At 36.3% G+C, this 14,279-nt stretch overlaps 1 protein-coding gene across 5 annotated transcripts in view; it reads left to right on the top strand.

The window, feature by feature from the left end:
- The window catches only part of LOC121373366 (mucin-3A-like), a 37,063-nt gene extending 24,746 nt beyond the window's left edge, over window positions 1–12,317 (top strand). For 2 of the 5 annotated variants that reach the window (XR_005958071.1, XR_005958070.1), the window contains 2 exons: window positions 5,774–5,881; window positions 11,371–11,411. Coding sequence is in view for 3 of the 5 variants with exons in the window: in XM_041499973.1 (XP_041355907.1) it covers window positions 5,774–5,837 (64 nt within the window). In the remaining 2 variants the exon portion in view is untranslated. Of the gene's footprint in view, window positions 1–5,773; window positions 5,882–11,370 lie in introns of all 5 variants that reach the window. The other 3 variants (XM_041499975.1, XM_041499974.1, XM_041499973.1) reach the window with 2 other exon arrangements.
- Window positions 12,318–14,279: the final 1,962 nt, after the last annotated feature.

Raw genomic sequence — 14,279 nt, 5'->3', positions numbered from 1 at the left:
AACACAACACACAGTGAGTACAGCACTTGTTTGAAGTGTTTGGCTGGAGGTCAAGGCCGGGAATGAACACAACACACAGTGAGTACAGCACTTGTTTGAAGTGTTTGGCTGGAGATCAAGGCCAGGAATGAACACAACACACAGTGAGTACAGCACTTGTTTGAAGTGTTTGCTGGAGGTCAAGGCCGGGAATGAACACACAGTGAGTACAGCACTTGTTTCAAGTGTTTGGCTGGGAATGAACACACGGTGAGTACAACACTTGTTTGAAGGGTTTGGCTGGGAATGAACACACAGTGAGTACAACACTTGTTTGAAGTGTTTGGCTGGAGATCAAGGCTGGGAATGAACACACAGTGAGTACAGCACTTGTTTCAAGTGTTTGGCTGGGAATGAACACACAGTGAGTACAACACTTGTTTGAAGTGTTTGGCTGGAGATCAAGGCTGGGAATGAACACACAGTGAGTACAACACTTGTTTGAAGTGTTTGGCTGGGAATGAACACACAGTGAGTACAGCACTTGTCTGAAGTGTTTGGCTGAGAATGAACACACAGTGAGTACAGCACTTGTTTCAAGTGTTTGGCTGGGAATGAACACACAGTGAGTACAGCACTTGTTTCAAGTGTTTGGCTGGGAATGAACACACAGTGAGTACAGCACTTGTTTCAAGGTGGAAGGATTGAAGCCTATCGATGGGTTAATTCTCTGATTGGGTTTTTCCCCATCCCAACTATTATCCCATGACTGGTATGTCATATGATGTGGTATGTGCTGACCTGTCCTGTGCCGGAAAATTAATATAAAGGATCCCTTATAATGAAAAAATTTACCCAGTCTTCTATGAAGACTGCCTGTCACAGTGACCAAATGTTTGACATCCAATATCTGATGATTAATAATGCTCTAGTGGTGTCATTAAACTAAACAAATTTTAACTATACTGGCTGGGTTAAATATAATATGGTTTAATTATTTCTAACAATGTATTAAAATAGCAAATGTTAGTGTGTCTGGCCTATGATGTCAGTGAATTTGATAATTTCACATCCAATAGCCAATGATGAAGTAATGTGGTCTAGTGGTAGCAAACCTTTTCTCTAATTCTGAATGCCTAGCATTTTCATCTAAAGACCAATCTAAAGAGCTGCAATACTATCGATTGCATTAAAGTTAACAAATTTGTTACTGGGGTTAATAAACTTTGACACACAGAAAAAGTTACTGTATTTGAATATCCACTTAGCCTTGAACAAAACTCTTTGAAAAGGCCATGGAAATCATAACATCAAGTCTGTATCAAGCATAAGTAATAATAGTTTCTGACACGAGTCCTTTTGTAGATGTTTTTTTCTGACACTAGTCTAAAAACAATCATTGAAGCGAGTTTCGGGACAAGTGCTAGAAATAGTTTTAGTTCAGTAATACATATAATTTTAGTATAACCATTATAAAATTTTATAATTATATTTTTGTACCGTGACGTCACGACCCTGCTCACAGTTGATATATAGGGAATAACTGGTTACTGTCTTAAGATATCGGCTTTATCCTGCGAAGGTTAGAAAGGTGAATGCAGCGAGGCTCTGCCGAGCTGCATTCGCCATTTGCCCTGAGCAGGATAAAGCCGATATCTTAAGACAGTAACCAGTTATTTCTTTTATCCTGCAATTCTACAGGAATATTCAGAAAATTATTATTTATTCCAGTCTTGTGTTCGCAAATTGAGTATTGTCAACCTAGTAAGGCTTTTGCCGTATGACGTCATACAAGATGCATGATGTCATTATTGTAAGACGCTCGCTACATTCTGTAACATTAAAAAAAGGTTTCTAAACTCTAATTCATAAATAAATATGCAAGTTTAGTATTGTTATCGCAAAACTTAAAGTTCTTTGTATTTACAGCACTTCAACAAATGATTTAAAGAGTATGTTTATTGAAAATCTACTCCGAAATACTCGAGTCGAGTTGGGCTTATGTCACGTGACCTAAATATAGAGATTTATCTAGTCATCGTATCTTGCCAATGTATATAGTGATTGTGGGATAAAATTATATATTACGTCACTAGAAGGTAGGATAGAAATGTTTTATTTAATGACGCACTCAACACATTTTATTTACGGTTATATGGCGTCGGACATATCGTTAAGGACTACACAGATATAAAGAGAGGAAACCTGCTGTCACCACTTCATGGGCTATTCTTTTCGATTAGCAGCAAGGGATCTTTTATATGCACCATCCCATAGACAGGATAGCACATACCACGGCCTTTGATGTACCAGTTCATTGACTGACTGGAACGAGAAATAGCCCAATGGACCCACTGACGGGGATCGATCCCAAACCGACTGCGCATCAAGCGAGTGCTCTACCGCTAGGCTACATCTTGCCCCTCACTAGAAGGAATGTATGCAATGTATGCAGTGTATGCAGTGTTTGCAGTGTATGCAGTGTATGCAGTGTATGCAGTGTATGCAGTGTATCCAGTGTATGCAGTGTATCCAGTGTATCCAGTGTATCCAGTGTATCCAGTGTATGCAGTGTATGCAGTGTATCCAGTGTATGCAGTGTATGCAGTGTATGCAGTGTTGCACATTACGTGACGTCACCTACTGCCTTGATTATGGTTGTAATGAACAGGTAGCAACGGACGTCTACCTCCTAAACGACGAGACCAATTAACCAATGAAAAGGGTCCATTACTGTCTAGGGACGTGTGATAGACGTTTTTTTCTAGCACGGCTTTCTACTGGTTGATTGAACTAGAATGTGGTTTTTTCTAGCACGGCTTTCTACTGGTTGATTGGACTAGAGTGTGGGTTTTTTCTAGCACGGCTTTCTACTGGTTGATTGGACTAGAATGTTTTTTTTCTAGCACGGCTTTCTACTGGTTGATTGGACTAGAATGTGGGTTTTTTTAGCACGGCTTTCTATTGGTTGATTGAACTAGAATATGTTTTTTTCTAACACGGCTTTCTATTGGTTGATTGAACTAGAATATGTTTTTTTCTAGCACGGCTTTCTACTGGTTGATTGGACTAGAATGTGTTTTTTTCTAGCACGGCTTTCTACTGGTTGATTGGACTAGAATGTGGGTTTTTTTAGCACGGCTTTCTATTGGTTGATTGAACTAGAATATGTTTTTTTCTAACACGGCTTTCTACTGGTTGATTGAACTAGAATATGTTTTTTTCTAGCACGGCTTTCTATTGGTTGATTGGACTAGAATGTGTGTTTTTCTAGCACGGCTTTCTACTGGTTGATTGGACTAGAATATGTTTTTTTCTAACACGGCTTTCTATTGGTTGATTGGACTAGAATGTGTTTTTTTCTAACACGGCTTTCTATTGGTTGATTGAACTAGAATATGTTTTTTTCTAACACGGCTTTCTACTGGTTGATTGGACTAGAATATGTTTTTTTCTAACACGGCTTTCTACTGGTTGATTGGACTAGAATGTGTTTTTTTCTAGCACGGCTTTCTACTGGTTGATTGGACTAGAATGTGGGTTTTTTTAGCACGGCTTTCTATTGGTTGATTGAACTAGAATATGTTTTTTTCTAACACGGCTTTCTACTGGTTGATTGAACTAGAATATGTTTTTTTCTAGCACGGCTTTCTATTGGTTGATTGGACTAGAATGTGTGTTTTTCTAGCACGGCTTTCTACTGGTTGATTGGACTAGAATATGTTTTTTTCTAACACGGCTTTCTACTGGTTGATTGGACTAGAATATGTTTTTTTCTAACACGGCTTTCTATTGGTTGATTGGACTAGAATGTGTTTTTTTCTAACACGGCTTTCTATTGGTTGATTGAACTAGAATATGTTTTTTTCTAACACGGCTTTCTACTGGTTGATTGGACTAGAATATGTTTTTTTCTAGCACGGCTTTCTACTGGTTGATTGGACTAGAATGTGTTTTTTTCTAGCACGGCTTTCTACTGGTTGATTGGACTAGAATGTGGGTTTTTTTAGCACGGCTTTCTATTGGTTGATTGAACTAGAATATGTTTTTTTCTAACACGGCTTTCTACTGGTTGATTGAACTAGAATATGTTTTTTTCTAGCACGGCTTTCTATTGGTTGATTGGACTAGAATGTGTGTTTTTCTAGCACGGCTTTCTACTGGTTGATTGGACTAGAATGTGTTTTTTTCTAGCACGGCTTTCTACTGGTTGATTGGACTAGAATATGTTTTTTTCTAACACGGCTTTCTATTGGTTGATTGAACTAGAATATGTTTTTTTCTAACACGGCTTTCTACTGGTTGATTGGACTAGAATATGTTTTTTTCTAGCACGGCTTTCTACTGGTTGATTGGACTAGAATGTGTTTTTTTCTAGCACGGCTTTCTACTGGTTGATTGGACTAGAATGTGGTTTTTTTTAGCACGGCTTTCTATTGGTTGATTGAACTAGAATATGTTTTTTTCTAACACGGCTTTCTACTGGTTGATTGAACTAGAATATGTTTTTTTCTAGCACGGCTTTCTATTGGTTGATTGGACTAGAATGTGTGTTTTTCTAGCACGGCTTTCTACTGGTTGATTGGACTAGAATGTGGTTTTTTCTAGCACGGCTTTCTACTGGTTGATTGGACTAGAATATGTTTTTTTCTAACACGGCTTTCTATTGGTTGATTGGACTAGAATGTTTTTTTTTCTAACACGGCTTTCTATTGGTTGATTGAACTAGAATGTGTTTTTTTATCATCCATTAAAGGCTTTTGTAGGAGATATCGCTGGCTCTATAATTTGTGATATCTCCTACGATATTCTCCGCTAATTTTATAAACAAGACAATGTTTTGTTATGTCACTATGTTTGTTTCAGCGCTAAACCTACCATTAGTGACGTCACATCACTGCCGTTCTGCTAGTTAACGAATCTACCGCTGACATTCAACCCACATTACTGACATTATTTACAACTGTCGCAAATGAAAAAATTTATAATAGATGATAAAAAGAATACCCCCTCGTGTCTTGTGATATCATAATTTATCAGCACTCGTTGATAAAAGTATAAAATCCTCAGCTAGCCTCGGATTTCCTACTTTTATCAACTCGTGCTGATAAATTATGATATCACAAGACACTCAGGGAGTAACCTCTGTTTATTTACACAGGTTGCTGGAACTCACTATTTGTTTGTGGGGACCAGTGCATTTTCTAGGCTACTAATCGCCCAGGCCAAATCCTCGTCCTCTGCTGCTAATAAAGTTGATCTGACTCACGGCACTAACGACTGCCGGTAGTAGGGGTGCATAGTAGGTGGTTACAAGTGCCTCTTAACAATGCCAGAAGTAACTACTGAACACTCCCCGAAGTAGTCAGACTAAGCCCACAGCTAAAAGCTGATGGCGAATGGTAGGTGTGTGGCACGGATAGCCACAAGAGACAAGCACCTGTCGCAGTTGGAGAGACAAGGACTGGGATGTGGAAATGGACAGCAAAAGAAGTTGAAAGATAGGAGGAGTTGCCAGATTGGGAAGGAATGAGATGGACTTCAATGGAGAGAAAGGAAAGGGGGCAGTGGGATAAAAAAAAAAAAAAAAAAAAAAAAAAAAATCTCCTAGGCCACTAGAAGTGTTCCTTAATTTCTACACCTGATGCATGTTAAAAAAAAAAAAAAATTATAATTATAATGGGTTTTTTTTTTAATAACTAGATTAATTTTGACTATTACATCACAATTTTCTTGATTCACTGAATCATTTTTATCAAAAGGCGAAACATTTAATTCTACAAAATTATTGCAGATCCGTAATGGCTCTTATGAAAAGAGAGAAAAATGAAGAGCGACTACTCCAAGATGATGACTAACGTGGCAACTTGTACAGCACAAAGTCACAAAGACCACACTACATGTATGTAATGTTACTCTGTCTTGTGCACAGAAACGATTTTCAAAACACTGGTCATCCAGTAGCTGAGGGTGTCCCTGTGTGCACGAAATGTCCCCTAAGTTACACTTCATATTCTTTAAGTACAGTTTGTTAATGGATAAAAACATGGGGGTAGACTTCCTGTAAGGCCTGCTTTCGATTAACACAATTCCGCATGCGTTTTATCATGCACGTTTCCGCAAGCAAAAATGTGCTTTTCTTTATCTGCGTTTTCTCAAGCTAGTTACTATATAAAATGTTACATTATTGGAGTGTTCTTTAAGCCAAAAGAAAGAAATGTTTTATTTAACGACACACTCAACACATTTTATTACAGTTACATGGTGTCAGACATATGGTTAAGGACCACACAGATATTGAGAGAGGAAACCAGCTGTCGCCACTTTATGGGCTACTCTTTCCAATTAGCAGCAAGGGATCTTTTATATGCACCATCCCACAGACAGGGTAGTACATACCATGGCCTTTGATAAACCAGTTGTGGTGCACTGACTGGAACAAGAAATAGCCCAATGGGCCCACCGACGGGGATCGATCCCAAACCGACCACACATTGAGCGAGCGCTGTGTCACTGGGCTATATCCCATCCACTTCATGTTATGATGTCACTGTGCTGAAAAATTCGCGTGCAGAAAAATCGCTTGTCACTCGACCATTTTTTTAGTGCGTATTTAGAAAAGATTCTATGCAAATACGTTGTATTGATAAACTCACATGCGAAATAGTGTTCATGGAAAGCATGACGTACCCAGCAATAACTGAGAAAATTATGTTGAAAGCTGCAACCCCATTTCTAAATTTGTAGTATTCACTTTGTCTTGTACAAAGATATGATTTTCAAAAGGCTAATGATTTTGTCGTTCAGATATGTAGAGAGAAAACAGTCCTATTGAAATTACATGTCTAATGGTGTTACTGTTTTATCAAGTTGGATTCTGTTTAGAAATGTTATTTACCCTTGTTCTATCACTGGTGTTAAGTGATGATAAGAATAGGACGCTTGTGTGTTTCGGTATCGTCAGTATCAAATATTATGAATTAAATTATCTAATGCAAGCCTCTAATAAGCATAATATATTATTTGTATTCCTAATATATAACATTAACTACCAAAACACATGAAATTGTCTTATTCAAGTTTCTGGTAAGCATACCGTCCTGCATTACATTATTCCTAATACTGTAAACCGTATTAATATTGCGACGTGTTTTTTTTGTGAATGTATACCTTAGCGCATGTTCGCGACGTGTAAATTTCATGAACGACCGTTGACAGCTAAAAAAAAAAAAAAGTGGATAAAGACAGCTCACTGTAATTGTTATAAATCAATATTCTGTTACCCTACATCAAGCAATTATGCCTGGTACAGAGTCTGTAGAGGGGATTAGGCCCTATCCACCTCACTTGTATTAGAATCACAACTCACAGCTTCAGTTGTTAATTGTTAACACCCTTTGGTAGATAAAACAATAAACGATTAGTTGCCATCAATTGAAGTTACATAAAACAATTAACGATTAGTCGCCATCAAGGAGAGCTCGTGTATAGGCTGTGCCTGTTGAAGGAATCTTTTTGTGAATTTTATTCTCAATAAAATATTTCAAAACAAAACAAATTAGTCACAGTGTATGTTAGCTTGTTCAATAAACATGTTATTTTTGCATGATTTTGAGTTTCATTTCTGAAACGAGAGTACTGATATACATGAAATAAATACAAAGTGTTTATTAAATGCGCTTGGAAATTTGTTGTTGCAACATGTATCGCTATCTGCAGAAAACGAACAGTGATCCTAAAATTGAAGGCCACATGCTACCGGATCCGAATACGGCGGGAACAACAGACGAAGCATCGAGACATCACTTTAAGCACACTTCAAACTAGAAAATAATGCGTGCGTATTAATTTCGCGACATAAGTTTGGACGCAAACGACGCAAAATTTATACGCACGTATTTTTTTCACAGTTTACAGTATATAAGATTGACGATACTGAAACACATGAGGATAATATTCTCTCCATCTATAAATTTCAAGCTTGGTGAATATGCTTCAGGTCGGGATGGTTTGTTTAGATCACATGATGCAAACTTTTCTTTTTTAAATGGTCTAACTACACCACTGGAGCACATTGATTTATTAATCATCAAACATTTGGTAATTGCGACATATAGTTTTCCATTTAAGGGATCTTTTTTTTTTTCTTTTTTTTTATGAATTTTATTGCCCCCAGATCAGTTGACAGTGTCAAGGTTTGTGAGCCTTGAATCATTGCCTTACAAAAATACATGTATATATTCATACCTTGTAGTTACATACATTTGAATTTGTTAAAAACAATACATAAATATGAATACAATAATGGTTTTGATCTGAGGGGGACAGGGGATAGAGAATGGACAGATGAAATGAATGGGGGAAAAAAGAGAAAACAGAAACTAAAAAAGAGAGAAAGAAGCATGTATTATTTACTCATATTGTAGATTAAGATTGGTTTTCTGGTTCTACTGAATTTTTAGTATATCCAAGCAAGCCCAGATTTTCCTTTAGGTTAATAAGATGTGCAGTTATGAGATTGAAGAAAGTAGTATCAATTAATTCTCCAATTTTCAAGCAAAAAGATTCAACCATTTCTCCCAATGTTCATTAAATTTGTCATACTGGCAATTTTTAAAATAGATACATCTTTCTATTTGGAATTTAGTTATCAGGATATTTTCAATGGCCTTTTTGTGCAAACTTTGTTTAAGTATTTTCATGTTGTAAATGTAATATTTTATATTGACAGTTATCCAGTTTACTACGTATCTTAGATCACCATCTGTTATTCCAAACATAACTACATTTTTGCTTAGTGGGATGCAAAGACCAGTTTTTTCAAAAATCAATTTTTTAACTGTTTCCCAAAGGTTTGTTACTTCAATGCAGTCGTAAAAAAGGTGTTGCAATGTCTCCGGTTCATTATTACAAAAAGAGCATTTGTTTGAATCAACATAATGTATCATATGAAGAAAAGTATTAGTAGCCAGAATTCTTTGTAACAGTCTGTATTGAAACCACCTTAAAGTTGTATCTTTTAAACAATAGAAAGGTAGAGCATAGTATTTTTCCCACGTACAACAGTCGTATGTCAATCCTTTGTTTGCATATTTTATCTGTGACTTTGGAGTTATGGGGTTTTTTTTCAATGTATTGTACAGATCTTTACATCCTGCATTTGTGTTCAGTAGAATTTTCATTTTGAAAGGTAAAATTGGAATTTTAACAGATGTGAATGTTTTGTCATTAATATTTTTTAATGAACGTAGGAAAGATTTTACAGCATTTACTAATGATGCATAATTTAAAAAATTAGTTTTTATGTCATATTTTCTTCTAAACGTTTCAAATACCAAAATATTCCCTTCATTGTCGAGTATGTCGTTTATGAAAATTATTCCTTTTTTTATATATTCATTATATAGAAATGGTTTGTAACTTTTTAAGATGTTGGTATTATACCAAATATTGAGTCCTTGTATATCTTCTGTCGTTTTTAGATTTTCTTTTTCTTGTAATAGTACCCAACTGAATAATACATCTTTCCAGAAACTGTTTTTGATCTTTTCTTTTTTAAATATAATGAAATAGTCCCCATATATAATTAGGTCCCTTGTACTTAAACCAGTAGTAGATTGAAATAGGTTGACCCATTTATTATTATTTAGAAAAAGTCTTCTTATCCATGATATTTTTAAGGATGTCATTACATGTTGTATATCATTTTTATACCCTCATATTAATAATCTTGAGTTAATAATTCTCGTTTTATTTTTTCTGGTTTATTTTGCCAAATAAATTGGAAAAACATTTTATTTAAATTATTTATAATTGTTTTTGATGGATTTGGTAATGACATTAGTAGATACGTAATTTTTGGTATTAATAACGTTTCAACAATTGTAACTCTTCCTAGGACAGTCAGTTTTCTAAATGACCACAGTTTTATCAAGTTCAGAATTTGTTTGATCTTAGAGCCAAAATTGCATGCTATAATATCTTTTAAATTTATGGGAAAGTTAATACCAAGCAAAGTAAACTGGTTTTCACCCCATTCCAGTTTCCAACGTGTATGGTGATAGACATCTTTACAATATTTTTTGCTACCTATCCAGATGGCTTTTGACGTAGAGTAATTTATTTTTAAACCGGAGATATCAGAATAGTAATCAAGTAATGTCATTGTATTGTACAGAGACTCAGGAGATCCATCAAGAGTGAAAGTAGTATCATCGGCATATTGAGAAATTAGATATTCTTCACCATTAATAGTAATGCCTTTGATATTTGTTTTATTCCTAACCAGAATTGCGAGAATTTCAGCACAAATTAGAAAAATATATGGCGACAGGGGGTCACCTTCAAGGGATCTTTAATATGTCAGTAGCAAGGGATTTTTTTATATGCACCATCCCACAGGCAGGATACCACATACCGTGGCCTTTGTTATACCAGTCGTGTTGCACTGGCTGATATGAAAAATAGCTGAATGGGCCCACTGAAAGGGGATTAAATCCAGACCAACCTCGCGTCCGGCGAGCGATTTATCCCTGGGCTATGTTCTGGCCCAGAAGTGTTTGCTTCAAATGAATGTGTCCAGTTCCATCGGTCATCCTCGGAACATTCTCCAGTCGAAATATCACTTTTCAACCAGTAAATTTGATTATTTTAGCACCTGTGATCAATGTTCTATAGTCCGTCCCATCCTCCTATAAAGATGGGGTTTTTGTAAATAATTTTAGTTTGGTTTCATGTAAGAAAAACAGTAAAAGTGTTTTGGAAATAGCACAAAAATATGATTTTTGTGTGCAATTTTGAAAACAATCGGCTCAGAAATAAATAACTTGTAAATTCCCTGTAGGAAGGACTATAGTAATACATGTTTTTTTTATCATTAAAAACTTTAACTTTATCAAATGGTTTACATCCAGCAGATCACTAATTAATCAATGTGCTCTAGTGGCATCGTTAAACAAAACCGACTTTATCCAATGTTTTCACATCTAATTTCATTCATTTCAACTTATTTTTGTGCTTATTATGGTTCAAGCACACTGTTCTGGGCACACACCTCAGCAATCTTGGCTGTCTGTCCAAGACAGTGGGCTAGTTGTTAGTTGGTTAGGGGTTAGTGAGAGAGAAGAGTGTGTAGTGGCCTTACACCTACCCACTGAGCCCTTAAGAACTTGCTCTGGGTTGAAGCTGGTATGGGGCTGCGAACCCTGTACCTACCAGTCTGTAGTCTGATGGCTTAACCACTGTGCTACCTAGGCTGGTTGACATCTAATAACCAACGATTAATAAGTGTTCCTTAGTGGTGTTGTGTTAACAAAGCAAATTGTCGGCTACTCCGTAATCAGCATTAGCGTACAGTATTTTCTCAAATATGTCTCTTTCTTCTTTTTACAGATCCCTCGGATACTGACTCTCCTGATGCTTAGTCAGTTTCACACAAACCGACCACACATACCAGACATTAACTTTAAAAAGTTCCACGAAGAAAGCAAGAAAATTTAGAACCTAACCTGAAAGATTCATATTATACTGATGTCTGTTAATTAGTCTCCTACAGGTCCAACCGGAGGGGACTACAGGTTTCATCTCAGTCCTGTCTGTCTGTCTGTCTGTCCCACATAGTTTTCTGGATGGTTTGTTTTTTAGAAAGCCTTGAGATATTGACCTAAAATTTTGTGTATAGCTTTATCATGTACTGTTACAGATCAAGTTTGACTTTCATGGTGATTTACCCATTTTTGATGGAGTTATGGCCCTTGAACTTACGAGATGTGAAAATTTGTTTTCCAGAATAACTTTTCACAAAAACCTGAGATACTGAGCTGAAATTTTGTGTATAGCTTTATCGTGTACTGTTACAGATCAAGTTTGACTTTCAAGGAAATTTACCTATTTTCTGTGGAGTTATGGCCCTTGAAGTTAGGAGATATAAAAATTTGTTTTCCAGACTTTTGTTTTGCAATGCCTGAAGATATTGATAGGAAATGTTGTATATGCCTTTATCATGTTACTGATCAAGTTTAACTTTTATGGTGATTTATCCTCTTTTCACAGAAGTATGGCCCTTGAATTTAGGAGGTATAAAAAACATTCGAGTTTGGTAGGGGACATGTATTGCTTTAGCAGTACTCATAATGCTCGTTTATTACCGTCACTTTCGTTTTTATATTTTCTCATTGAATGATTCACATTACATCAATGTCTTTGAATTATGATGTTATTATAAAATTCATGTTGCATCAATATAATTATGTTAATACTTTTCCATTAGATTTGAAACTTGAAACCATGTTATGTGAATTTCGTTTATGTAAATATATATTCTCCCTGTTACATGTTCAGACACTTGTTAAGTTTTGTTCTTTATTTGATCTATATAGCTTGTTATTGTTTGTGAAATAAGGGTGTGATGTATATACATCCTTCGTTCAAGACATGAAAGGTTCTTGAGAAGGGAAAAGGAGGGAATTGCACACATTAGTAAGTGCACTTCTGAAAAGCAGCAAGGCATCTCTTTATATGCAGCCAGTGCACCACGACTGGTTTATCAAAGGCTGTGGTGTGTATTGTCAAGACACACATGCACTGTAAGGGCTTGTTGTGAATGTGCATATTAACCAGTTGACCTTGACCTTTCATAAGTAATCTGTGTATCAGCAGCAGGTTTCTTCTCTCTCTGTCCCTTTCTCTCCTACGTAATGAACCATATTTGTTGACACCAAGTAGCCAGTTTAAAATGTGTTACGGTGTCATTACACCAACATTCCTTTCCTTTCCATAAGTGTATGAAGCAGGAAGAGAACCAGGGGGGTGCCATTCACAATGCTGAATATAATAAATTGGACCCCCACCCTCCCCCATTGGAAGGCAAATTAATATATTTTACTAGCCCCACCTGTTGCTGACATTTTTTGATGTCCCTGGGGGGTGGGGACGTAGCCCAGTAGTAAAGCGCAGACTTGATGTGCAGTCGGTCTAGGATCGATCCTTGTCGGGCTATTGGGCTATTTCTTGTTCCAGCCACAGCTGGTATATCTGAGGCTGTAGTATGGTGCATATAAAAGATCCCTTGCTATTAACAGAAAAAAGTAGCAGGTTTCCTCTCTAGGACTATCAAAATTATCAAATGTTTGACATCCAATAGCCGATGATTAATAAATCAGTGTGCTCTAGTGCTGTTGTTAAACAAAACAAACTTTAACTTTTCTTCCGATGCTGAGATGTTATGTGATGTCTTGATGCTACTCTTTGTGAGTGAAATACGATGCTAGACGTCATGTCACATCGAACAATGCAGTCATTTTCGTGTAAAGTTGAGAAAAGAAATCAAACATAGAAAACACAAAATTGATGTTCTAGTTATTTTAATTTTTGTAATAATATTAAATGTATACCGAAAACATGTTTCCTCTTTGCCGGTTAATAATCATAATTGCATAATTTAATATTACACTTTGTTAAAAAATAGGTTACAGTTACATTGTTGTTGATTATTGCTAAAGACCTTTGAATTATGTCACATTTTTAGAATAATACATATATTTATGATGTAAACTTATTGTTGTTGTTATTTACAGTTGTTTAAGTGCTGGTAAGCTTTTCTTTGTAACTGCTATTTACTATCAACAAGAAGACTGTGTGTTGTAGACTGGTATATCAAAGGTCATGGTATGTATTATCCTATATGTGGGATGGTGCATTAAAAAAGATCTGTTGCTACAAATGGAAAAATGTAGCGGGTTTCCTCTCTAAGACTGTGTCAGAATAATCATATGTTTGACATCCAATAGCTGATGATTAATAAATCAATGTGCTCTAGTGGTGTCATTAAACAAAACAAACTTCTTTTTTTATGCGTGTGTTGTAGGGGCAGGATTTAGCTGAGTCAGTAAAACTATGCTGAGGTGTCCATGTCGTAGGATCGAATCACCTCTGTGGACCCAATTTGGGTGTTTTCCTGTCCCAACCCATGCACCACGAATGGTATATCAAAGGTCGTGGTATGTCATGTCCTGTCTGGGAAAGTGCTTATAACAGATCCATTGTTACTAATGGAAAAATAGTGGATTTCTGGATCATTGGCTATTGGATGTCAAACATTTGGTCATTTTGACTTATCTTACAGAGGAAACCCACTACATTTTCCCCCATTAGTAGCAAGGAATCTTTTATGTGCACCATCTCACGGACAGGATAGCACATACCATGGCCATTGATATACCAGTCATGCTGCACTGGTTGGAACGAGAAATAGCCCAATGTTTCCACTGATGGGGATTGATCCCAAACCAACTGTGCATTAA

Source organism: Gigantopelta aegis, chromosome 5, assembly GCF_016097555.1.
Source record: "Gigantopelta aegis isolate Gae_Host chromosome 5, Gae_host_genome, whole genome shotgun sequence".
Taxonomy (NCBI): Eukaryota; Metazoa; Mollusca; class Gastropoda; order Neomphalida; family Peltospiridae; genus Gigantopelta; species Gigantopelta aegis.
The sequence above is the reverse complement of the archived record's forward strand: the minus strand, read 5'-3'. Positions and strand labels throughout refer to the sequence as shown.